Source organism: Eleutherodactylus coqui, chromosome 6, assembly GCF_035609145.1.
Source record: "Eleutherodactylus coqui strain aEleCoq1 chromosome 6, aEleCoq1.hap1, whole genome shotgun sequence".
NCBI lineage: Eukaryota > Metazoa > Chordata > Amphibia > Anura > Eleutherodactylidae > Eleutherodactylus > Eleutherodactylus coqui.
Window position 1 is genome coordinate 41,618,762 of NC_089842.1, and position 27,739 is coordinate 41,646,500.

The 27,739-nt window shown below is 45.8% G+C and overlaps 1 protein-coding gene across 2 annotated transcripts in view; it reads right to left on the reverse strand.

Annotated features, from left to right (window-relative positions):
• SPA17 (sperm autoantigenic protein 17) overlaps nucleotides 1-27,739 on the reverse strand; it is a 72,538-nt gene extending 44,799 nt beyond the window's left edge. Inside the window, exons 1-5 of one of the 2 annotated variants that reach the window (XM_066606671.1) lie at nucleotides 27,676-27,739; nucleotides 12,646-12,821; nucleotides 7,397-7,467; nucleotides 3,982-4,086; nucleotides 475-618 (exon numbers count right to left, since the gene is read on the reverse strand). In XM_066606671.1, the coding sequence (XP_066462768.1) occupies nucleotides 475-618; nucleotides 3,982-4,086; nucleotides 7,397-7,467; nucleotides 12,646-12,799 (474 nt within the window). In that variant the 5' untranslated portion in view covers nucleotides 12,800-12,821; nucleotides 27,676-27,739. Of the gene's footprint in view, nucleotides 1-474; nucleotides 619-3,966; nucleotides 4,087-7,396; nucleotides 7,468-12,645; nucleotides 12,822-27,675 lie in introns of both variants that reach the window. The other variant, XM_066606670.1, reaches the window with a different exon arrangement.

The window sequence follows — 27,739 nt, forward strand, 5'->3', positions numbered from 1 at the left end:
TATGCGCTACACAGCTCTGCATAAAATAGTTGCATCGTTTGAACTCTGGTCCCTCCAATATCTCTAGGTAGGGGAGAGCGTATAAAGTCAGTTGGAAACAAAACTCTTGTATTGGCATAGAGAACAACAGAGAGATACCCAAAGCCTCTAGTCTTGATTTGCCATGTATGGTGTATGCACACAGTGAGCTGGTTTCTGCAGGAAGTAGACAGCTCCATTCTCACTGCAGTGGTCAGGCTTGGTATTGCAGGCGAAGTTCCCATTCACTTCAATGCAAGCTAGCCCTGCAATACCTAGCCTAGCCACTGCAGTGAGTATAAAGGAGTCTGCTTCCTGCAAAAACCAGCTCAGTGAACAAGCACACAGGCCCAAAGAATAGCTGATCAATGGGGTTTCCTGGCAATGATCTACTATTGATGACCCATCCCGCTGATAAGCCATCAATAGTTTACAACTGGACAACGGTCTTCATACCTTGTGTTCCACCTCTATTAAATGGGAAGACGACGGACGATGGTGTGGCTGCAGAGTGTTCTCTGTGTTGTCCAGGACTGGGACACTTTCTCTTCTGTCACGTACATCTTCGGCATTGGCAGAAAAGTTGCTGTCCTTGACAAGCTACAAGATATTGCATACTATTATTTTATATAGCGCATACATATACCACAGTGCTGTACATACATTGTCATCACTTACCCTGTCCCCATTGGGGCTCACAATCTGTATTCACCTATTAGTATGTTTTGGAGTGTGGGAGGAAACCAGAGTACCCAGAGGAGGAAACCCATGCAAACACAGGAAGAGCATACAAACTCCATGCAGATGCAGTGCTACAAACTAAAAATTATCGTTAATGCAGATCATCCGTGGCTCTTCTCCCAGTAATTATATACACATCCAGAGTAAGACCCTCTTAGTATAATATATACAGGGCCACACCCTAGTATGCACATCTAGAGTGTCCCCCTTGTAGTGTACTAAAGAGCATCACACTATAATGAGCACTGTTGATTGTTGAACCTTTTTCCTGATAAGTGTGTAAAATGTTGAAAATCCCAATAAAACTTGTAAATTAAAAAAAAATGCACACAGTTTTTGGTGGAGTTTTTACATGTTAACCACGCCTGTATGAATGCACACTAACAGAAGTCATGCCCATGTGCAGCCCAGTGACCACCGCCCCATTGCCAGTTAATAGCAGCTAGGCACCCCTTTCCCCTATTAATACTGCAGTAATAGCCAGACACCCCTCCAGTGAATAGCATAACGATCGCTTCTCCAACTCGGTCAGGGCAGTGTTTCGTCAGGCGCCAGGTCTTCTAGCATGCTAGGCACGCTATTATATGAAGAGGAGAGATTTACTGCAAGACTGCCTTCACAGGATTGGTTGCAAATGGCAACAAGACTGAAAAGTCTTGTCACCATTTGCAAAATCTTAGGCGCATTTGTGACCATTTTTGTCACTATCTGGAGCCCTGAGATGCTGCATTTGGTTGGATTTGAACTCAGGATCTGAATGCTGCGAGACAACACTGAGCCACTATGTTGATCCTATCAAACTACAAAACAGTCAGGAGACCTGGATCCATCCTACCTGTATTACAGCATGACACTCTGGAACATTAACCAGTACTAGAGGATGACACTTCAGAGCATTGGACTATACCACAGGATGACACTCTGGAACTGACTTGTTCTAGAGGATACACTCCCAAATACTGACATGCCAGAGGATGACACTCCACAGGACTGACCTGTACTAGAGGATACAGAAGGTGGTCAGTATTTCCACGTGGTACTTTACTGTCCCAAAACAGCATACAAAAAGTGAAATGATTCAGTAATCATTTTTAAAGCATAGCAATGATCCACAACATTACCTATTTATATATAAATCATCAATTAGCTAATCGCCAAACACCAATCCCCAACAAGGTAATCATACTAATTAAAAAAATCTGACACGTCCAGTGAAAATGTAAATAACTTGACTGACATTATTGTCCACCAATGCAGACTTGTGGAAATGCTGCTGGTCAGCAGTGACAACGTGGACCTGATGACCAGCAGCCCTTCCGTAAAACTGATTGTTCTAGGCAACATTGTGGATCATTTGTATGGTTGAAAAAGGCTGGTAGAGCTGAACCATTGCACTTTTTGTAGACTGTTTTGGGACAATAAAGTGCCACATGGAGATGCTGACATCATTCTTCTTTTGGATTGGTCAGTGAAGCTGGGGTGGATCGACCTGGCAGGATAGTTTATTCCGGTGGTGAACACAGAAGGGACGACTGCTGCCGTTTCCACATTTGGGCTTGACCAAACAAGAGACAGCCCTGACAGAATAGGAGGGGTGCAGGTTGAAGACTATGGAACTCTCTGCCTGAGGACGTGGTGATGTCGAATTTGATATGAGTTTAAGATGGTCCTGGAAGCCTTTCTTGAGCGTTACTATATTACGTGTTACAGTTACTAATTACTTCAGAAGGATTGTTGATCCGGGGGTTATTCCGATTGTCAGACTTGGAGTCAGGAAGGATCTTTTTTTTTCCCTTAAGTGAGGAAAATTGGCTTCTACCTCACTGGGTTTTTGTTGCCTTCTTCTGGATCAACCTTTGGGGGTTAATAGGCTGAACTAGATGAACATAGGTCTTTTTTCAGCCTCACATACAATGTAGGAGGATGGCACTCCACAATGCTGACATGTGATAGAGGATGATATTGGCTGGGACACTGCCCTGTACAAGAGGATAAAGTTTTTGGATAAAGTTCACTACAAGAGGATGTCAATCCAGAACATTAACCTGTACTAGAAGATGACACTCCCAAACATTGATGTGTACTAAAGGTTGAAAATTGACCCATACTAGAGGCTGCTAATATGGATCATTGACTTTTGCTAGATTATGAAAATCTAGGACATTCAACTGTACTAGAGGATGACACACCAGAACACTGACCAGATCTGGATACTGACACTCTAGAACCTTGACATGCATTAGAGGATGACATTCTAGAACATCAACCTGTACTAAAAGATGACACTCCAGAATATTGATTTGTACTAGAGAATGACCTGCAGAACACTATTGTGTACTAGAAGTTGATACTAAAGAACACTGACCTGTACCAAAGGTTGATACTTTAAGACATTCATCTGTATTGGAGGATAACAATCAAGAACACTGATCTGTACTAGAGACTGACAATATGGATTGCTGACCTGTACTAGATAATGAAAATCTAGGACCATTAACTGTACTAGAGGATGACACACCAGAACACTAACCTGAACTAGATACGGATACTCCAGAACATTGACTTGTATTAGAGAATAAAACTCTGGAACACTGGCGTGTAGTAGAGCTAGGCATGCCATAATGTTCACCTGTATTAGAGGATGGCACTCCAACATATTATCCTGTACTAGCAGATGACACTCCAGAATATTAATCTGTATTAGAGGTTAACACTGCAGAATATTAATCTGGATTTGGGGATCACAGTACAGAACATTATTGTGTACTAGAAGTTGACACTCAGTAACATTGACCTATACTGGAGGTTGATACTCCAACATTCACCTGTTCTTGAGGATGATACACAAGAACAATGATCTGTACTGGAGGCTGACAATATGGATTGTTGACCTATATCAGATGATGAAAATGTAGGGCATTGACCTGTATTAGAGGATGGCACACCAGAATACTGAACCTAACTAATATTGACACTCTAGAGCATTGGGTTATACTACAAGATGACACTCTGGAACACTGACCTGTATTGTAGATTGCCATTTCATTCATGTGTCATTATATGACACATCAGAACATTAATATGTACTTGATATTCACACTCCAGAACATTGACCCATACTAGAGGACAATGCTCTAGAACATACACTTGTACTAGAGGATGAGACTCTAGAACATTGGCCAAGTTATTGGCCGACAATCATGCTACCTTATGTTCATCCACCTCTTTTTCTTGGATGGATGAGGAGAGATCTTGAGACATCTGAACATTCACTGTGCTGGAGAAGACGTCTTCTGCTCGTGCAGTGAAAGTTTTATCCTCTGGATGCTGCAATCATAACAAGGTGACATTATTGAAATAATCCAGTATTTTCCAAACAAGACATATCCACAAGAAGGTGACAAGGACACTACAGGATGTTGAACTCTCTGTGGCTTTAAGTGTGATGGAAATTTTCCTTTTGTTTGCAAGTTAATCTCATTGGGCTGTTGATGAGACACTGGGGATGTGTGCAACCGATGATACAAACACCATTCCATCCTTGTATCAGTCACGCAAAATAAAGCATACTGTATATATACAATATCTCACATATCCATCTACTGGTGGAAAACAATGGTGCAACTATATGGGTAAACTTACCAGTTGGAATTGGAATTGTGATCTACTGCATAATTCACACTTGTCCCCCCTTTAACCAATGAATCAGGTACTGGTAACACAACACATGTATCAGTCTATTCCTTGATGGTATAAGCTAATGACAGGCCAACTTTGCACAAAATTTAGGAGCAGCGCACAATATTTCCAAAATCTGGCAATGGCGCAACAATAATGTACTGCAATACCCCTGCAGGAAATGGAACTTTCGTCCATGAACTTCACTGATTGCTTGCGATTTGCTACTTATAATCTTGACTACATTATCCAAACGGCACACAGATGGTTAATACAGTTATTTCTAATTTTACTTTGATTTCTTTAGTGAGACTTTTATTTTTGCTTTTCTTGTCATTTTTTGCAGGAGCGACGGAAGCAAACTGTCTTCCTGCTGTGCCGGGAGCAGGGAGGGGGCAGCCCGCTCGGTGACATATGTCAGGGTTCTGCTTGTGTTGGGAATACAACAAGTAATCAGCAGATTCTCCAACTTCCAGCGCATCTCAGGTTGGGGCTGCATTTCAGAGATGTTTGATCATGGAAACATCTTCATTTATCGCACAACACTGATGTTGCGAACACGTGGCCAACTCGATGTGCTGCCTGCTTGCCACTATATAGCAGTCCTATGTTCTGACTTACGGACGATTCATACAGGGCCATTTTCTGGCCGTGTATTCCACAGACAGCACACAACTCAATAGTAGCTCATGAGTTTATTTAGACAGCTAATTTAATATCTGCAGTCCCATTTTCATAGATGAGAGTAAAGTCCCATTTACACGTAATGATTATCGCTTAAAATTTGATAAAACAACCGAAAATGAGTGATAATTGTTACATGTAAACACAGGCCTTGTGCACTTTTCGTCTAAACAATGATTTTAAGGTGAACTTAAAATCCATTGTGCAGCCACAGAGAGATAAAGTATCTCTCAGTAGACTGCATGCTGTGTTCTTCGCGGGATCCAGGAGATTACATTGTATTCTGCCAGCAGCCCCGAACAATGTAGCTGCCTGCACAGCAGGGCATGTGATCAGTCACACACTGGGCTCTGCAAACAGCTTCTGGAGGCCCATGTACATGCAAATGAAGATTGCCAAAACGTTCAATCCTTTGAAAGTTTATCTTTGCGTGTAAATGGACCTTAAGACATGCAGTGTATAGGGTGTGGGAATATCGTAAAACATATGGACAGTGTACATGTGCTGTGCAATATTTTTTGCATCCGTTTTGTACAGACACAACTCGCACTTGGCAATGTGGACACAGCCTAAAAAACGGCAGAGATCCATTACATTTATATCTCTATAATTCTAAATGTGGACACATGGAAACAGCCAACATGCAGGCTTACTAATACTTGCAGACTCTGTTCAGATCTTGTTTAGCAGGAACATCAGATATATTTAGGAAAACATATACTGCATGGTATTCTCTTTTTTTAGTGTAGCCTACCACATAAAAAAGTGTGCCAGACCAAAAGTTTTTTTATACAGTAAAAAATAGTATTCCGACACACACCACCCAGCATATGCCAAAAGGAAGCAGTTTCAGCAAACTCTAGGTGTTGTGACACCCTGAGCACCCACTAGAGGCGCCATAACACTTTCATGCTTTTTTTGAAGGTGCAAAAACATTTCTGCCTGCATCTAGTAGCCGGTCTGCTCACTAGCCATGTCTGCTAGAAGTACCGTCTCTGCTGCATCCTGGAAGAAGCGAATGGGGGAAGCATGCCCATTACTCAGTCAGTGAGTCTCACTGTCAGCACTCACGCAGGCATGATTGGCTCTTTGGATGTGATTATTGGGGGAAAATGTGTAGCTCTGGATGTGGTTATTGTAATTAACATATTTAGGCCAGGTCTAAAATTGGCAAATTTCCTGAAAATTTGTGGTGTGGATTCTGCAAAATTTACAGCACAATACAAGTGAATGGAGCTTTCAAAGTCACACTCACATGAACCAGAAAATATCCTCAGAGCATGCCGTGGATTTTCTAACCAGCAGCATGCTCCTTAGGTTGTGGACATGCCACGGATCTCACCCGTTACAATGCAAGCCATGACTGGACCTGGCCTAAATGGGTAAGGTTTTCTTGAGAGAAAAATTTTTCCTGGGGTTCGCCAGTGCAATAAAGGTTGGGAACCACTGCTCCATGTGTATAGGGGCCTTTGGGCATATCAAGGTATACGTTAGGGGAGCATTACATGCATATACCTCTGATGTACCTGAAAAGCAGGATGTGAACGCAGCTTAACTAAGCCTTTATGTCTAATGCTTGCATTGTGTACTTTTGCAGTAATAAGTATTACTGCGGTGCTATTACTCTACAAGCCTGAGGAAGAACCCTGCGTAGGTCCAAAAGCTCGCTATAACATCATGTATTTTTGTTGGCCATTAAAAGCTATCATATCCACAAGATTGCTTGGTTTCTCTTGCTGAGAACAATCACATACTGCTGTGCTACTAATGCATTAATTAGTCAGTTATTCCTAAAGCGCATTCACAAGACAACATATTTGTTAAAGGGGTATTTCATAGCTTTTACTATTGCTGACCTATGCTCAGAATAAGTCTTTGGTAGTTGATTGGCAGGGGTCCGCAACTCTGGAACCCCACCTATCAGTTGATCGTCCAATCCACTGTCAGGGAAGCAGGCCAAACATAGTCATCAGTGGTCAGGGCCGGAAGTGTAATGGACAGATTCACTTCCATTGAAATCAATGGAAGCAATACCTCCTATTACATTTGCTTTAAGGGGGTTTTCTAGGACTCCATTATAGATGACCTATCCCACTTGTACACTGACTTTATAGTCAAGAGGTTCCAATGTTAAGCAAAGGTGAAGCTTCGGTCTAAAAGCACAGTTACATTGTGGAACAATTACAGCTCAATAACCAACTAGGTGCGCCAACATACCAGACTGGGAAGTGCACCCACTTTGCTCCTCTCCTGTAACTGTACAGCTATAACTTACCTGAAAGGAGTGGTTGTTGTAGTATCTGTCCTCTAGGACAGCGCCCCATTCTGATGGATCAAAGCCTGAATCTGTAGAGGAAAAAAGCATCAGACGTGTGAAAAAGTATCTAACATGAGAACTGAGGACATTTAGGACTCTTCATAGACCTGCATACGCTAATACTGCTCTGCCATAAATTCCATACTGGAATATTACTAAAATCCTAAACAAGGTTGTCAGCCCTAATTACCTAAAGTGATAACTAATGACTCATTTCCCATCTCTGAGAAATAATTCACAATTGTAGACACGGGAAACAGATTCTATGATAATTCTATGTCTATCATTAGCAAAACTTATGAAAACTGCATTACAATGAGTCTGTCACCTACGCCAAGTGTAGGCGGCCATCTTGTTTGCCAACCCATGAATCGGTAAAGTGCAGGCAGTCACATCATTAGAAATTAGTGACAGTTCAGTAATACAACACTTCCTGCCTCATTAGAAATGTAAGTTCGGAATTACAGCCCCCTCTGTACAAGAATATAACTACAATAATGCTGCCCCCTATATGCAAGAATATAACTACTATAATACTGCCCCCTATGTACAAGAGTATAACTACTACAATACTGCCCTCTATGTACAAGAATATAACTACTATAATACTGCCTCCTACGTACAAGAATATAACTATTATAATACTGCTCCTATGTACAAGAATATAACTACTATAGTACTGCCCGCTATGAACAAGAATATAACTACTATAGTACTGCCCGCTATGAACAAGAATATAACTACTATAATACTGCCTCCTATGTACAAGAATATAACTACTACAATACTGCCCTCTATGTACAAGAATATAAATGTTATAATACTGCCTCCTATGTACAAAAATATAACTATTATAATACTGCTCCTATGTACAAGAATGTAACTACTATAATACTGCTCCTATGTACAAGAATATAACTACTATAATACTGCCCCCTATGTACAAGAATATAACTACTATAATACTGCCCCATATGTACAAGAATATAACTACTATAATACTGCCCCCTATGTACAAGAATATAACTACTATAATACTGCCCCATATGTACAAGAATATAACTACAATAATACTGCCCCCTATGTACAAGAATATAACTACTATAATACTGCCCCCTATGTACAAGAATATAACTACTATAATACTGCCTCCTATGTACAAGAATATAACTACTATAATACTACCTCCTATGTACAAGAATTTAACTACTATAATACTGCTCCCCTGTGTACAAGAATATAACTACTATAATACTGCCCTCTATGTACAAGAATATAACTACTATAATACTGCCCCTATGTACGAGCATATAACTACTATAATACTGCCTCCTATGTACAATAATATAACTACTATAATACTGCCCCTTATGTACAAGAATATAACTACTATAATACTGCCTCCTATATACAAGAATATAACTACTATAATACTGCCCCTCTATGTACAAGAATATAACTACTATAATACTGCCCCCTATGTACAAGAATAAAACTACTATAATACTGCCCCCTATGTACAAGAATATAACTACTATAATACTGCCCCTATGTACAGGAATATACCTACTATAATACTGCCTCCTATGTACAAGAATATACCTACTGTAATACTGCTTCTATGTACCAGAATATAACTACTACAATACTGCCCCCTATGTACAAGAATGTAACTATTATAATACTGCCTCCTATGTACAAGAATATACCTACTATAATACTGCTCCTATGAACCAGAATATAACTACTACAATACTGCCCCCTATGTACAAGAATATAACTATTATAATACTGCCTCCTATGTACAAGAATATACCTACTATAATACTGCTCCTATGTACCAGAATATAACTACTACAATACTGCCCTCTAAGTTTAAGAATATAACTACTACAATACTGCTCCCTATGTACAAGAATATAACTATTATAATACTGCCCCCTATGTACAATAATATAACTACTATAATACTGCCCCCTATGTACAAGAATATAACTACTATAATACTGCCCCCTATGTACAAGAATATAACTACTATAATACTGCCCCCTATGTACAAGAATATAACTACTGTAATAGTGCCCCCTATGTACAAGAATATAACTACTATAATACTGCCCCCTATGTACAAGAATATAACTACCATAATACTGCCCCCTATGTACAGGAATATAACTACTATAATACTGCCCCCTATGTACAAGAATATAACTACTATAATACTGCTCCTATGTACAAAAATATAACTATTATAATACTGCAACAATGTACAAGAATATAAGTATTATAATACTGCTCCTTATGTACCAGAATATAACTACTACAATACTGCCCTCTATGTACAAGAATAAAACTACTATAATACTGCTCCCTATGTACAAGAATATAACTATTGTAATACTTCCTATGTACAAGAACATAACTACTATAATACTGCCCCTATGTACAAGAATATAACTACTATAATACTGCCCCCTATGTACAAAAATATAACTACTATAATACTATCCCCTATGTACAAGAATATAACTAACTACTATAATGCTGCTATTATGTACAAGAATATAAGTTCTATGATACTGCCCCCTTTATACAAGAATATAACTATTATAATACTGCCTCCTATGTACAAGAATATAACAACTATAATACTGCCCCCTATGTACAAGAATATAACTACTATAATACTGCCCCCTATGTACAAGAATATAACTTCTATAATACTGCTCCCTATGTACAAGAATATAACTAACTACTATAATGCTGCTATTATGTACAAGAATATAACTACTATAATACTGCCCCTATGTACAAGAATATAACTACTATAATACTGTCCCCTATGTACAGGAATATAACTACTATAATACTGCCCCCTATGTACAAGAATATAACTACCATAATACTGCCCCCCTATGTACACGAATATAACTACTATAATACTGCCCCTATGTACAAGAATATAACTACTATAATACTGTCCCCTATGTACAGGAATATAACTACTATAATACTGCCCCCTATGTACAAGAATATAACTACCATAATACTGCCCCCCTATGTACACGAATATAACTACTATAATACTGCCCCCTATGTACAAGAATATAACTACTATAATACTGTCCCCTTAGTACAAAAATATAACTACTATAATACTTCTTCCTATATACAAGAATATAACTACTATAATACTGCCCCCCTATGTACAAGAATATAACTACTATAATACTGCCGCCTATGTACAAGAATATAACTACTATAATACTGCCCCCTATGTACAAGAATATAACTACTATGATACAGCCTCCTATGTACAAGAATATAACTACTATAAGGGTGGATTCAGACGACCGTATATCGGCTCGGTTTTAACGCCGAGCTGATATATGGTGTCCTCATCTGCAGGGGGGGGGGGAGGATGGAAGAGCCAGGAGCAGGAACTGAGCTCCTGCCCCCTCTCTGCCTCCTCTCCACCCCCTCTCTGCTCCTCTGCACTATTTGCAATGAAAGGAGGCGGGATGGGAGTGGGGCTAAGTTTTGAGAATTAACCTCGCCCCGCCTCATTGCAAATACTGCAGAGGGGCGGAGAGGAGGCAGAGAGGGGGTGGGAGCTCAGAGCACTGCTCCTGGCTCTTCCAGCCTCCACCCCTGCAGAGAGAGACGACGAATATCGGCTGGGCGTGAAAACCCAGTTGATATATGTTCGTCTGAATCCAGCCTAATACTACCCCCTATGTACAAGAATAAAACTACTATAATACTGCCCCTATGTATAAAAATATAACTACTATAATACTGTCCCCTATGTACAAGAATATAACTACTAGAATGCTGTCCCCTTAGTACAAGAATATAACTACTATAATGCTGCCCCCTATGTACAAGAATATAACTACTATAATACTGCCACTATGTACAAGAATATAACTACTATAATACTGTCCCCCTTGTACAAGAATATAACTACTATAATACTGCCCCTATGTAAAAGAATATAACTACTATAATACTGCCCCCTATATACAAGAATATAACCACTATAATACTACTCCCCTTGTACAAGAATATAACTACTATAATACTGCCCCTTATGTACAAGAATATAACTACTATAATACTGCCTCCTATATACAAGAATATAACTACTATAATACTGTCCCCCTTGTACAAGAATATAACTACTATAATACTGCCCCTTATGTACAAGAATATAACTACTATAATACTGCCTCCTATATACAAGAATAAAACTACTATAATACTGCCCGCCTATGTACAAGAATATAACTACTATAATGCTGCCCCCTATGTACAATAATATAACTACTATAATACTGTCCCCCTTGTACAAGCATATAACTACTATAATACTGCCCCTTATGTACAAGAATATAACTACTATAATACTGCCTCCTATATACAAGAATATAACTACTATAATACTGCTCCCTATATACAAGAATATAACTACTATAATACTGCTCCTATGTACAAGAATATAACTACTATAATACTGCCCCCTATGTACAAGAATATAATTACTATAATACTGCCTCCTATATACAAGAATAAAACTACTATAATACTGCCCGCCTATGTACAAGAATATAACTACTATAATGCTGCCCCCTATGTACAATAATATAACTACTATAATACTGTCCCCCTTGTACAAGCATATAACTACTATAATACTGCCCCCTATGTACAAGAATATAATTACTATAATACTGCCCCCTGTGTACAAGAATATAACTACTATAATACTGCCCCCCTATGTACAAGAATATAACTACTATAATACTGCCTCCTATGTACAAGAATATAACTACTATAATACTGCCCCCTATATACAAGAATATAACCACTATAATACTACCCCCCTTGTACAAGAATATAACTACTATAATACTGCCCCCTATGTACAAGAATATAACTACTATAATACTTCCCCTCTATGTCGAAGAACATAACTGCTACAATACTGCCCCCTATGGATAATCAATAGCAATAACTCCTAAACTGTTATACAAATACTTGGCATTATGATCTACAAGTGAGCTGTATTCTGCCCAGTGACCGGTTTATACCACAGATTAGTGGCTTCTATGTGGACATGTGATGGATTACGGGTAGTAAATTTGTAGCAAGAACATCTTTGCAGCCATTGCTTTGTGGCGCAGGATGTAATCCGTGAAACTCACCCTGCCTCTTTTTAAGAAGTTCTGCAAAATATCTGGCAGCAAAGTGTGGAATATCCTTTGGCTGCTCCCTCAGGACTTCCCTGGTCAGCCCTTCCAGGAGATTGGCAAAGCCTCGTGGGATACGATATTGTGTGTTAGAGAATGGAATTGACATCTTTGTAGTATTGGGGACCGCCCTGTAAATACAAAATATCAAACACAGAATAACATGGAGGAGCACAACAACATAGAAGAAACACATGGCCAGGAACAAATGGCGAACATGGGAAGCTGACGCATCTGCCGAATCCGGATCTTTTTACAGTAAAGGTTTCAAGCATCTCAGATGCTCTTAATTGGTAAGTACACGGATCAGTGGGATGTAAGTGGACCTGTAGAGAGTCTTTGGAAATGGATTGTGAATGTTTCCAGCCATCCATATATATGAGTGTGCAGAACACAAGAGTTATGGCTGATGGAAGCCCTACTTGTAGGGGGATGACAACTGGAGAGAAGCATTTATAATCGGGAGGGGATTGGTTCTCATTGAAGAGATGCAATGGTGTATAGAGACTTCAGGCAATGCTCCATGGGAAAAATATGTAAATTAGCTGTCATGCCAACGGAAGAAACCTATTTAAATGGGTATTCCCATCTCAGCTTTTCATGGCTGAGATAAGAAAAACCAGCCGCTCTGTACCAAGCAGCTGTCAGTAAGAGCCGAGCGCTTAGTGCAATGCTCTCATTGAAGTGACTGGGAGTTCTGGAAACAGCACTGCGCTAAGCACTTGGCTTTTTCTGTAGGCTCCTGCCAGGTGACTGGTAGCCATGGCAGTGATTCCCATCCCGGCCATGAAAAGCCAAGATAGGAATATGCCCTTAAAAGCGACCCTCCTGTCCTGAAAGAAAGATGGCCGCACCAGCTTCACTGACTACCTGATGTACACTGTGTATTAGTATGCATCATCAGTCTAAGACACTACACCTGCTTTGATTGACCAGGTGAACAGCATTGACCCGGCACAATGTGTAGTTTGCATCAGGTAGTCAGAGAAGCCATGCAGCTATTTCTGATTCTCCCGGGACTGGAGGGCCGCTTTAATAACACCTAAACCAGAGACTCCTCCAAAAAAAAGACTTCTATCTGTGGACAGCTGTTTCGGGATTCTTGCCCCTTGTGCACTGATGGATCTCTTCAATTAAAACCAGTAACCTCCAGAGCTGCATCAAAGGCTTCTCATCCACCCAACCAGCTCCCTTCTCTGTACCGAGGAGGAGCAAGAACCCCGAAACAGCTGTTTGTAGATGCATGTCTTCTTCTTGGAGAAGTCTCTGGTTTAGCTGCTATGAGAGCGTTTTCATAAGGATTAAATGGAAAGGAAAACACATAAATGAGGTGAGATGTCTCCCTCTAATGGTGTCTCTGTGAACTGCAGGTATTAGCAACATAATCATAGTATGTAAGGCCAAAATAAAACATGGCCATCCTGTTCAGCCTATTAACCACCAATGTTGATCCAGAGGAAGGCAAAAAACCCTAATAAGATAGGAGCCAATTTTCCCCATTTAAGGGAAAAAAATCCTTCCTGACTCCAATCTGGCAAAACATAAGTAAATCTACCTAAAAAGCCAAATATCCACTTTAAACCGTACATGAGCGAGAAAATACAACTCGGTCCGATATTGCACTTGCAAACTTAAATTTTTATGTGTGACGCATTTTGTGAGAAAATCGCATTGCTGCGTTTTCAGTTTTCACGTGCGTGAAAAACACGTGTGAAAATCTCCCATTATTCCTTATGGGAGCAAAATCGCATCACAGTCATGTAAAAATCGCATGGGAGCGATGCAATTAATTCCCTGCTCTTCCATAGGGAAGAATGGGTGATTCTTCAACAGAAGTGCCGAAAAATAGGACATGCTACAATTTTTCTCTTGCAGCGGTGTATAATAAATATCGCACGTGTAACTGCACCCATTCAAAATAATGGGGTAGACTGCCATGCGATTTTGAAATGCACAGAAATCATGCAAGAAAATCACCTGTGTAAATGCACCCTAAAGGCCTGTGTCACATGAGCATACGCATATTTCCGTCCGGTGATGCGTATTTGTGGGCGCAGCAGCATTTTCCATGATACTTTTTTGTTTTAATGAGTTTAAGATGTGTCCTTTTCATGTGCAGGAAAATAGATCATGCTGCGTATTTTTTAGCGCAACCAAATTTGGCCATTTTCACGAGTATGCAAAAAAAAATTGCATGGTGTTCCAATAATTAAAATTGAAAAAACGTATCACAATTGCATGATAATTGCGTTTACCAGAGCGTGCGATGCGATATGTTTTGAAAATAATGGGTAATTCTTGAGTTACCCCAAAAATAGGACATTCTGCGATTTTTCTTGCTGCATTAGATAAATCGCTCATGTTTGGTACAAATAGTGGTCTCTTTTCACATGTGAAATTGTATGTGAAAATCACCCATGTAAGGCCCAATGCACACGGGCGAATTTTTGCTACGGAATCTGTCGCAGGCGCATTTTCGTAAATTCCGCAGCAATGTCCGTCCATAGCATGCAATGTAAATTGATTCTTCCACGCACACAAACGGAAATCCCTTGTGATTTCCGCTCGTGAAGGAAGAATCGCAGCATGCTCTATTTGGTGCGGGGCTCGCACGGACAGCTTCCATTGCGGTCAATGGAAGCCATTCGGCCCGCGGCGATTCCGAGAGATCCATGTCAATAGCCAGCGCAATGGCGTCGCATTCTGTGCACTGTGCATGTGTGCCGACCCAGCACATCCACAGCAAAGAGAAGTCAATCCGGACAGGTACAAAGGGGGTCAGCAGCCGGCACAGAGTCTGATTCCGCTGCGGGATCCAGCATGTGGAATCTGACCCGCCCGTGTGCATTCAGAATATTGCAACTGGCAAATATTGCACGATTTTCTCACCCATTCTTTTGAACTGGGTTTGTCTTACACGAGCATTAAAGGATTAGGGCATTCATAGTGCTCATATATGGCCCCTCCTATACACGGCAGTAACAGCCCTCACCCCTAAAACTGTGTTGGAGCTTGGCTATCATGGAGCCTCAGTGCAAACATCTGCACTTTAGGTCGCCTGCAAACGGGCAGAAATTCTGCGGCGGGATTTCCCACGGGATTTCCACCCCTGGAAGCCTGCATAGGATTGCATTGACAAACACAATCCTATGCAGACGGCCGTGGTTTGGCTGTGCGAAATCTCACGTGGCAAACAAACCGCGGCATGCCCTATTTCTGTGCGGGGCTCGCACAGAAACTTCACTCACCAACCGCCGGATCTGCTCTGCGCATGCACCGGCTGCCCGGCAGACGGCACATGAAAGAGCCGGGGCCACGGGGCGCGGGTGAGTACGTGCTGCTCTCTGCAGGCGCTCGGGTCGGGTCCCGCGGCGAGAATTCTCACTGCCAGATCCGACCCGGCCGTCTGCAGGCGGCCTTACTGTCCAATGTATGTGATCATGACATGATACACTGTATCTATATACAATATTTCTTCTATTTGTCATAGTGTGAGATTTCTGTTCTCTTTAAAGGGGTTGTCCCACAAAAGTGCGCTATTCCCCATCCACAGGATAAATGATAACTATCTAATTGTTGGGGGTCTGACCACTGAGACCCCTACTGATTAGAAGAACCTGCGTTCTGAAGGTTCCCAAATGAATAGAGCGATGGTCACACTGCTGCTTCATTCGTTTCAGTGGGAGTCTTTAGCAGTCCCACTGAAATGAATAGAACAGCAACCTTCAGGACCCCTGTTTTGCCATGTGGATGGGGGACTATTGGTCCCAAAGGTATCAGAACTAGAAGGTACAAAGAGAAATTATCCCCTTCTATGGCAGAAAGCAAAGATCTTGAAATTAAAGAGGTATTGAAATATAGTCTATTATGAAACCCCATTTTTTGTTAGATACTGTGATAGATGTTCTGACGGAGCTTCGCTGCACTGTTTATCGGACCACCTCAAGCCTCATCAGAGATCACCTCTGGAGCCTTTAGCGTACGGTCACTGTCGTGAGGAAATCTGCACCAAAATTCACATGTGGATTCTGATGCAGAATTTCATTTACATTTTGAGTGCGCAATTCACTCATTGCACTGAATGAATTTTGCGGTGAAAATACGCTGCATTTCCGTAACAGAGCATGTTGCAGAACTGAAAATCCACTGCATGACTATGTTCTGCTGCAGATTTTTCCAGTTGTAAGTACATCCATTGAAAAACAATTGCGCCACTAGAAGTTGTTGTCATTTTGCTGCAAAACCCAGCATTTAGTTACATCTGAGGCAGATATACAAATGATTAGAGTTGTGGTGTGATTAGATAAATGGTCTTGTCACTTGAGGCCCTTAAGACCCTCTTACACACAAAGATGATCGCTCAAAAGATAGCTTTTCAATGAATTTTGAATGATAACCATTGTATGTAAAAGGGCCCTAAAAGTGGTTCCCCCCTTGGCCTATAAGAGGCTCTCGGAGTTTCCTTGTGTGCAGTGACCTCTTCTTCCGCTTGTGTAGAGCTTGTTGACCTTTAGACGCCTCTACGACGCAGAGAAGTGATTTCACCCAATTACCAGAGTCTGAGAGGGGCGCATTATTGGGATGGGAGAAGCTAGAGGGTCTTATCGATGAATTGTCCCCCACCAGCCGTTCTGACCAGAATGTTAGGGGGTGGTGGGACCAGTGGATGTGTGAGAGCACACAAGGTGGTTAGGCTCAGGACGCCCAACAGACCATCAGTAGAGAGGAGCGTCTGAACAGACTGTTAGGAGGTGTTGAGACCAGTGGATGTGTGAGGGTGCACAAGGCAACTGGGCTCAGGACATCCCCGACAGACCAACAGTAGAGAGGAGTGTCTGATTAGACTGTTAGCAAGTGTTGGGACCAGTGGATGTGTGAGAAAACACAAGGTGACCAGGGTCAGGACCCCTGACAGACCACCAGTAGAGAGGAGCATCTGACCAGACTGTTAGGAGGTGTTGGGACCAGTGAATGTGTGAGGGCCCAAAAGGTGACCGGGCTTAGGACCCCTGACAGACCACCAGCAGAGAGGAGCATCTGACCAGACTGTTAGGTGGTGTTGGGACCAGTGGATGTGTGAGGGCCCAAAAGGTGACCGGGCTCAGGACACCCCTGACAGACCACCAGTAGAGAGGAGCGTCTGACCAGACTGTAAGGAAGTGTTGGGACCAGTGGATGGGGGCACACAAGGCGACTGGGCTCAGGACACCCCCTGCAAACCACCAGTAGAGAGGAGCCTCTGACCAGACTGTTAGGAGGCGTTTGGGACCAGTGGATGTGTAAGGGCGCACAAGGCGACCGGGCTCAGGATGCCCCTGACAATCCACCAGTAGAGAGGAGCATCTGACTAGACTATTAGGAGGTGATGGGACCAGTGGATGGGGGCACACAAGACGACCGAACTCAGGACACCCCCTACAGACCACCAGTAAAGAGGAGCATCTGACTAGACTGTTAGGAGGTGTTGGGACCAGTGGATGTGTGAGGGCCCACAAGGTGACCGGGCTCAGGACACCACCTACAGACCACCAGCAGAGACGAGCGTCTGACCAGACTGTTAGCAGGTGTTGGGACCAGTGGATGGGGGCACACAAGGTGACAGGGCTCAGGACCCCCGACAGACCACCAGCAGAGAGGAGCGTCTGACTAGACTGTTAGGTGGTGTTGGGACCAGTGGATGTGTGAGGGCCCACAAGGTGACTGGATTCAGGACACCCCTGACAGACCACCAGTAGAGACGAGCATCTGACCAGACTGTTAGGAGGTGTTGGGACCAGTGGATTGTGAGAGAACACAAGGTGACCAGGCTCAGGACCCCCTGCAGACCACCAGCAGAGAGGAGCGTCTGACCAGACTGTTAGGAGGTGTTTGGACCAGTGGATGTGTGAGGGCCCACAGGATGACCGGGCTCAGGACACCCCCCGACAGACCATCAGTAGAGAGGAGCATCTGACTAGACTGTTAGCAGGTGTTGGGACCAGTGGATGGGGGCACACAAGGTGACAGGGCTCAGGACCCCCGACAGACCACCAGCAGAGAGGAGCGGCTGACTAGACTGTTAGGTGGTGTTGGGACCAGTGGATGTGTGAGAGCCCACAAGGTGACTGGGTTCAGGACACCCCTGACAGACCACCAGTAGAGACGAGCGTCTGACCAGACTGTTAGGAGGTGTTAGGACTAGTGGATGGGGCACACAAGGTGACCAGGCTCAGGACCCCCGACAGACCACTAGCAGAGAGGAGCGTCTGACCAGACTGTTAGGAGGTGTTGGGACCAGTGGATGTGTGAGGGCCCACAAGATGACCGGGCTCAGGACACCGCCGACAGACCATCAGTAGAGAGGAGCATCTGAACAGACTGTTGGGAGGCGTTGGGACCAGTGGATGTGTGAGGGTGCACAAGGCAACTGGGCTCAGGACATCCTCGACAGACTACCAGTAGAGAGACGTGTCTGATTAGACTGTTAGCAGGTATTGAGACCAGTGGATGGGGGCACCCAAGCGACTGGGGTCAGGAAGCCTCGACATACCACCAGTAGAGAGGAGCATTTGACCAGACTGTAAGGAGGTGTTGGAACCAGTGGATGGGGGCACACAAGGAGACTGAGCTCAGGACACCCCCTGCATACCACTAGTAGACAGGAGCGTCTGACCAGACTGTTAGGAGGCGTTTGGGACCAGTGGATGTGTGAGGGCCCACAAGGTGACCGGGCTCAGGACACCACCTACAGACCACCAGCAGAGACGAGCGTCTGACCAGACTGTTATCAGGTGTTGGGACCAGTGGATGGGGCACACAAGGTGACCGGGCTCGGGACCCCTGACAGACCACCAGCAGAGAAGAGCGTCTGACCAGACTGTTAGAAGGTGTTGGGACCAGTGGATGTGTGAGAAAACACAAGGTGACCAGGGTCAGGACCCCCAACAGACCACCAGTAGAGAGGAGCGTCTGACCAGACTGTTAGGAGGTGTTGGGACCAGTGAATGTGTGAGGGTCCAAAAGGTGACCGGGCTTAGGACCCCCGACAGACCACCAGCAGAGAGGAGCATCTGACCAGACTGTTAGGTGGTGTTGGGACAAGTGGATGTGTGAGGGCCCACAAGGTGACCGGGCTCGGGACGCCCCCGACAGACCACCAGTGGAGACGAGCGTCTTACCAGACTGTTAGGAGGTGTTGGGACCAGTGGATGGGGCACACAAGGTGACCAGACTCAGGACCCAAACAGACCACCAGCAGGGAGGAGCGTCTGACTAGACTGTTAGGTGGTGTTGGGACCAGTGGATGTCTGAGGGCGCACAAGGTGACCGGGCTCAGAACGTCCTTAACAGACCACCAGTAGAGAGGATTGTCTGATCGTCCAACAAGCACCAGCAGCTCCAACTGTTTCATTGTCTACCATCCAGAGACAGGTGGCGCCATCTTTACAACCCTGCGTCTGTCTGCACCATTTCCAGGCGCTTGGCTGAAGGACATTTGATCTCATGGCACCCATTGCATGTACGGCCTTTGACAAGCGCCGTTGCCTCAGTTTCCAGTAGTGTTGTGAACAACGAAACTATACTGCTATGGAGTGGAACTGGGTTGTCTTCAGTGACAAATCCAGGTTTAGTTTAAGCGCTGACTTCGGATGTGTTCGTGTCTGGAGACCTCCTGCCTTTGCTGTGGAGCGGCACACTGCCCCCCTCTTGGTGTGTTTGTCTGGGGGTTAGAGATGAGCGAGCGCACTCGTCCGAGCTTGATGCTCGTTTGAGCATTAGGGTGTTCGAGATGCTCGTTGCTCGAGGCGAGCACCACGCGGCACTCGACTCCATTACATTTCCTTCCCTGAGAAATTTGCGCGCTTTTCTGGCCAATAGAAAGACAGGGAAGGCATTATAACTTCCTCCTGTGACGTTCCAGCCCTATCCCACCCCCCTGCAGTGAGTGGCTGGCGAGATCAAGTGACCCCCGAGTATTTAAATCTGCCCCTCCCGCGGCTCGCCACAGACACACGCAAAGATAGATGACGGACAGTGCTGCTGTTGCTGGTTTAGGGAGAGTGTTAGCATCTACAAGAACCCCAACAGTCCTTCTTAAGGCCACAGCCCACCTAGTGCACTACTGTTGTGGGTGCTGGGAGCAGTTTAGCCATTTTTTTTTTCTGCTATATCGGGCGTGCAGCCGCATTACAGCTATAGCGTTCTCAGGCTGCAGTCTGTACTAAGTAGTATAGGGGAAGTATTGGTGAGGCAGGGACAGTGGTAGTGTGGAATCCTGTCTACCTGTGCATTTAACGCCATGGTTGCTGGGAGTTGTAGTACCCTAGGTCTCAGTTCAGCCTTCCGTGTCATTTTTTGCTGGGGGCAGTTAGCGTTACGTAAGCGCTCTCTGCATCCAAGTGCACGTTTAAAAAGCACTCATATTTTTCTCCGCTCTCAGTTACCAGACAGCTGCTGGTGCAGTGAACGGTGCCAGACAGCCATAGAGGGAGAGTCCAATACACGTTCCATTGCCTGCATTGCATTGGAAAATACAAATTTTAAAAAAGGGATCCTTTTGTACGTCTGCTAGTAACCCAGTGCGCATAACTGCGTGGCCTGTGGGACTGGAGGTGAATGTCAACTGCATAGTGCACTGCTAGTCCTGCTTCCATCCTTCCTTATAATTTATCTCTGGCTTATATTACCGCTGCAAGCCACCAACTGCGCGGCAATAATTCACAAACATTTTTACACCGCTCTGTCTCTGCTCGATTCTTAATCCAGCATGCTGAGAGGTAGGGGTAGGGGTAGGGGCAGAGGACGCAGAGTCCCAAGTGAGGGTGTGGGTATAGGCCGAGTTCCTGGTCCAGGTAAATCGCAGCCAGCTGCTGCAGGAGTAGGAGAGAGGCAAGTTTCTGGGGTCCCCAGCTTCATAGCGCAATTTTTGGATCAACGTGGTAGACCTTTATTAAAAAATGAGCAGTGTGAGCAGGTCCTGTCGTGGATGGCAGAAAGTGCATCCAGCAATCTATCGACCACCCAGTCTTCTACGCTGTCCACAGCTGCAACTCTGAATCCTCTGGCTGCTGCTCCTCCTTCCTCCCAGCCTCCTCACTCCATGAAAATGACACATTCTGAGGAGCAGGCAGACTCCCAGGAACTGTTTTCGGGCCCCTGCCCAGATTGGACAGCAATGGTTCCTCTCCCACCGGAGGAGTTTGTCGTGACCGATGCCCAACCTTTGGAAAGTTCCCAGGGTCCGGGGGATGAGGCTGGGGACTTCCGTCAACTGTCTCAAGAGCTTTCATTGGGTGAGGAGGATGATGACGATGAGACACAGTTGTCTATCAGTGAGGTAGTAGTAAGGGCAGTAAGTCCGCACAGAGGATTCGGAGGAAGAGCCGCTGGATGATGAGGTGACTGACCCCACCTGGTGTGATAAGCCAACTGAGGACCGGTCTTCAGAGGGGGAGGCAATTGCAGCCGCAGGACATGTTGGAAGAGGCAGCGGGGTGGCCAGGGGTAGAGGCAGGGCACAAGCGAATAATCCACTAGCTGTTTCCCAAAGCACCCCCTCGCGCCAAGCCACCGTGCAGAGGCCAAGGTGCTCTAAGGTGTGGCAGTTTTTCACGGAGATGCCGGACGACCGACGAACAGTGGTGTGCAACCTTTGTCGCGCCAAGATCAGCCGGGGAGCCACCACCACCAGCATGCGCAGGCATATGATGGCCAAACACCCCACATGGTGGGACGAAGGCCGTTCACCGCCTCCAGCTTGCGCCACGGCCTCTCCCCCTGGGCCCCAACCTGCCACTGAGATCCAACCGCCCTCTCAGGACACAGGCACGACCGTCTCCAGGCCTGGACCCACACCCTCACCTCCGCTGTCCTCGGCCCCATCCAGCAATGTCTCTCAACGCAGCGTCCAGCTGTCGCTAAGAGAATCGTTGGAGCGAAAGCGCAAATACGCCGCCACACACCCGCACGCTCAAGCTTTAAATGTCCACATAGCCAAATTGATCAGCCTGGAGATGCTCCCCTACAGGCTGGTGGAAACTGAGGCGTTCAAAAACATGATGGCGGCGGCAGCCCCGCGCTACTCAGTCCCCAGTCACCACTATTTTTCACGGTGTGCCGTCCCAGCCCTGCACGACCACGTCTCACGCAACATCGTACGCGCCCTCACCAACTCAGTTACTGCTAAGGTCCACTTAACAACGGACACGTGGACAAGCACAGGCAGGCAGGGCCACTATATTTCCCTGACGGCACATTGGGTGAATTTAGTGGAGGCTGGGACCAAGTCAGAGCCTGGGACCGCTCATGTACTACCCACCCCCAGAATTGCGGGCCCCAGATCGGTGCTGGTATCTGTGGCGGTGTATGCCACCTCCACTAAACCTTCCTCCTCCTCCTCCTCCAACGCAACCTCTACCTCGCAATCAAGACTTGTCAGCAGCAGCACGTCGCCAGCAGTCGGTGTCATGCGGCAGCACAGCGGTGGGCAAGCGTCAGCAGGCCGTGCTGAAGCTACTCAGCTTAGGGGAGAAGAGGCACACGGCCCACGAACTGTTGCACGGTCTGACAGAGCAGACTGACCGCTGGCTTTCGCCACTGAGCCTCCAACCGGGCATGGTCGTGTGTGACAACGGCCGTAACCTGGTGGCGGCTCTGCAGCCTCACGCACGTGCCATGCCTGGCCACGTCTTTAATTTGGTGGTTCAGCGGTTTCTGAAAGGCTACCCACACTTGTCATACCTGCTCGGCAAGGTGTGCCGGGTCAGCGCACATTTCCGCAAGTCCAACACGGACGCTGCCACCCTGCGCACCCTGCAACATCGGTTTAATCTGCCAGTGCACCGACTGCTTTGTGATGTGCCCACACGGTGGAACTCTACGCTTCACATGTTGTCCCGGCTGTATGAGCAGCGTAGAGCTATAGTGAAATACCAACTCCAACATGGGCGGCGAAGTGGGAGTCAGCCTCCTCAATTCTTTACAGAGGAGTGGGCCTGGATGGCAGATATCTGCCAGGTCCTTGGAAACTTTGAGGAGTCCACCCTGATGGTGAGCGGCGATGCTGCAATCATTAGCGTCACCATTCCCCTGCTATGCCTCTTGAGAAGTTCCCTGCAAAGCATAAAGGCTGATGCTTTGCGGGCGGAAACGGAGGCGGGGGAAGACAGTATGTCGCTGGATAGTCAGAACACCCTCATGTCTATATCTCAGCGCGTGGAGGAGGAGGAGGAGGGGGAGGAGCCTGAGGAGGAAGACCACTGCAGAGGGTGCCCATGCAGCTTGCCTCTCATCCATTCAGCGTGTATGGCCTGAGGAGGAGGAGGAGGAGGATACTCAAAGTGATTGTCCTAGTGAGGACAGCCATATGTTGCGTCCAGGTATCCTGGCACACATGGCTGACTTTATGTTAGCATGCCTTTCTCGTGACCCTCGTGTTAGACGCATTCTGGCCACTACGGATTACTGGGTGTACATACTGCTTGACCCACGGTATAAGGAGAACCTTTCCACTCTCATTCCCAAAGAGGAAAGGGGTTTGAGAGTGATGCAATACCACAGGGCCCTGGTGGACAAACTGATGGTAAACTTCCCATCTGACAGCGCTAGTGGCAGAAGGCGCAGTTCCGAGGGCCACGTAGAAGGGGAGGCGCGGAGATCAGGCAGCATGTTCAGCGCAGGCAGGGGAACACTCTCCAAGGCCTTTGCCAGCTTTATGGCTCCCCAGCAAGACTGTCTCACACCTCCCCAGTCCAGGCTGAGTCGGAGGGAGCACTGTAAGAAGATGGTGAGGGAGTACGCAGCCGATCGTACCACCGTCCTCCGTGATGCCTCTGCTCCGTACAACTACTGGGTGTCAAAGCTGGACGCGTGGCCCGAACTCGCGCTGTATGCCCTGGAGGTGTTGGCGTGCCCTGCAGCTAGCGTCTTGTCAGAGAGGGTGTTTAGTGCAGCTGGGGGAATCATCACGGACAAGTGTACCCGCCTGTCAACTGACAGCGCCGACAGGCTTACACTCATAAAGATGAACAAAGCCTGGATTTCCCCAGACTTCTCTTCTCCACCAGCAGACAGCAGCGCTACCTAAAGAACTTTGTCAATCTGTGTATGATATTCGTCCTCCTCCTCCGGCTCCTCCTCCTGAAACCTCTCGTAATCACCGTGAATGGGCAATTTTTCTGTGGGCCAAAAGGCTCATATAACTTTTCTAAATAATATTTATCTGTTTCAATTCTCATTAAAGGATTGAAACTTCCACCTGAACCTATTGTTTTTTAGACTGGGCTGCCTCCAGGCCTAGTTAAAAATTAAGCCAAAGTACGCTAAGCGATTAATGGGTTTCACCTGCCCTCTGGGTTGGGCATGGGCAATTTTTCTGGGGTACATTTGTACTGTTGGTACAACAATTTTAAAAACCCCGGTCAGGTTGGGGCATGCAGTGTGGCCCGAAGCCCACCTGCATTTAATCTGACGTTACCTCAGCTGTGCTGGGCAATGCAATGGCATTTATTTATGTACCGCCGATGGCTTCCTGGGACCCTCCCATGCTGTCGGTCCACACGGACTTCACAATAGGGAGTTGTACCTGCCTGTGTCTACTTATAAAAAACCCCAGTCTGACTGGGGCATGCAGTGTGGACCGAAGCCCACCTGCATTTAATCTCACGTTAGCTCTGCTGTCCAGGGCACTGCAATGGGATATATTTATGTACCGCCGGTGGGTTCCAGGGAGCCACCCGTGCTGTGGGTGCACACGGAATTCCCATTGCGGAGTTGTACCTGCCTGTGACTATTTATAAAAAACCCCGGTCTGACTGGGGCATGCAGTGTGGGCCGAAGCCCACCTGTATTTAATCTGATGTTAGCTCTACTATCCGGGGCACTGCATTGGGACAAACTACAGGAGCAATACAGCGCTAATGAGACGTGCACAGCTACGCTAGCATAGGAGTCCGCTGTAGGCCCGCGATTGCTGAGGGTTTGTGCAGAGGCCTATGTCCTTGCTGCAGTGAAAGTCCACTTCCTGCCTAGGATTGCTGAAGCTGTAGGCCGAGGCCTATGTTGTGGGCGCGGTGCAAGTCTGCCATGTTTGGCCGCTCAGATCAATTTTTTGTTCATGTCTTGGGCTTCCTAGGACCCCCCTATGCTGTTGGTGCAAACTTAGTTCCCATTGCGGTGTTTGACCTGTCTGGCACAAAGGCACTGACTGACTTGGGTAGGGGGCAGAGCGCTGACGGCTTTCCCCTTGCAGTGTGGATTGAGCTATGCGACACCTTGACAGAATGAATACTGTGTGGCACATGGATTCCCCATTGCTATGCCCACGTTTGCAGCTCCTGACGGAGGTGGCACAGGATTGGATTTCTCATTGCTTCTGTACAGCGTTGTGGGCTATCGCCCCGCCCCTTTCGAAGAGGGTCGCTGCCTGGCCCTGCCAACCCTCTGCAGTGTGTGCCTGCGGTTCCTCCTCATGGCTGGCACACTTATAAATAGTCATGAGGGTGGTGTGGCTATGAGGCCAGCGTGTGGCATGAGAGCAGCTGAAGGCTGCGCAGGGACACTTTGGTGTGCGCTGTGGACACTGGGTCGTGCGGGGGGGGGGGGTTGTTGGGCAGCATGTAACCCAGGAGAAGAGGCAGCAGTGTGTCCCGCAGGCAGTGATTTTGCTTAGTTGGAGGTAGTGTGGTGCTTAGCTAAGCTGTGGCTTACTAATGAGGGTTTGTCCAAAGTAAAAATTGTTAGGGGTGGGGGGGGGGCACTCTTGCCACTATTGTGGCTGAATAGTGGGACCTGGGAACCTGAAATGCAGCCCAGCATGTTGCCCATCGCCTGCCCTATCCGTTTCTGTGTCGTTTCCATCACTTTCTTGGGTTTTGCAGATTTTCACCAATGAAAACCTTAGAGAGCATCGGCGATATACAAAAATGTTGGAGTCGCCCATTGACTTCAATGGGGTTCGTTACTCGAAACGAACCCTCGAGCATCGCAGAAAGTTCGACTCGAGCAACGAGCACCCGAGCATTTTGGTGCTCGCTCATCTCTACTGGAGGTTCATCGCATACGACAGTCGGTCACCCCTAGTAGTGGTACGAGGGACAATGACAGCTCAGCGATATGTTCAGGACATCCTGCACCCACATGTGTTCCTCTCATGGTGGCTTCCAAGAGGCAGCAGGATAATGCTCGGCCGCACACACAAGGGGGAAATGCGAGCTGAAATCCCCAGCAATGTACGTGACAACATAAGTGAATGGGGCTTTAATAACTCACTTACAGTGGAAGAAATACGCAGCTATTTGTTGCAGAAATATTGAGGATTTTGTAAATTCTGCTGTGAAAATTCATGCCAGAATTTGCATCAAAATCTTCAGGAGGATATGGGTGTAGATGTCGTCTGCCATGTGCGATCATACCCCGAGGGCTCCTTCACACTGGGGAGAGCGATATCAGGCCTTCTGGATGGGTGGCGTTTCCACATGGAAGCAACCTCACATCCCTACCAGGTTCCCTTCGTCCCCGCCGCTGCTGTCACAGCCGCAGCAGGAGATCCCAATGCTCGCCACTGTTACCAATGTGGCCGGTGCTGCTGCTCACATAAACGGACAGCGATTCCGATATCTGCTCGCGGAAATAAAATTGAAGCACGCTCTATTCTTGTGCGGATTCCACACAGACGGCTTCCATTGAAGTTAATGAAAGCCGTCTGACCCGAAGCCCCTCCGCAATTGCATTCAAAAGCAGTATAATATAGCCATAATGTAATATAAACAATACCATAATAAAACACACAATAATGTATAAATAATAATAAAGCTTTAAAAAATATATTTTAGAACATATTAAAACTATAATGTATATAGAAAACGTGGACTTTAGTAAAACATATAGAGTATAATGGGCCATAATATACTAGAGGTCATATCTACTGTACATAACATGTTAGCATGGTGATATAATGTACTGTAATATCATAAAAGTAGTGCAGTATATCTGCACAGTATTCCGTACCTGCTCCTCCACTATGTCAGTTATTCAGCAGGAAGGCTCTTCCTTGTTGCTATCCGTCTCCCTG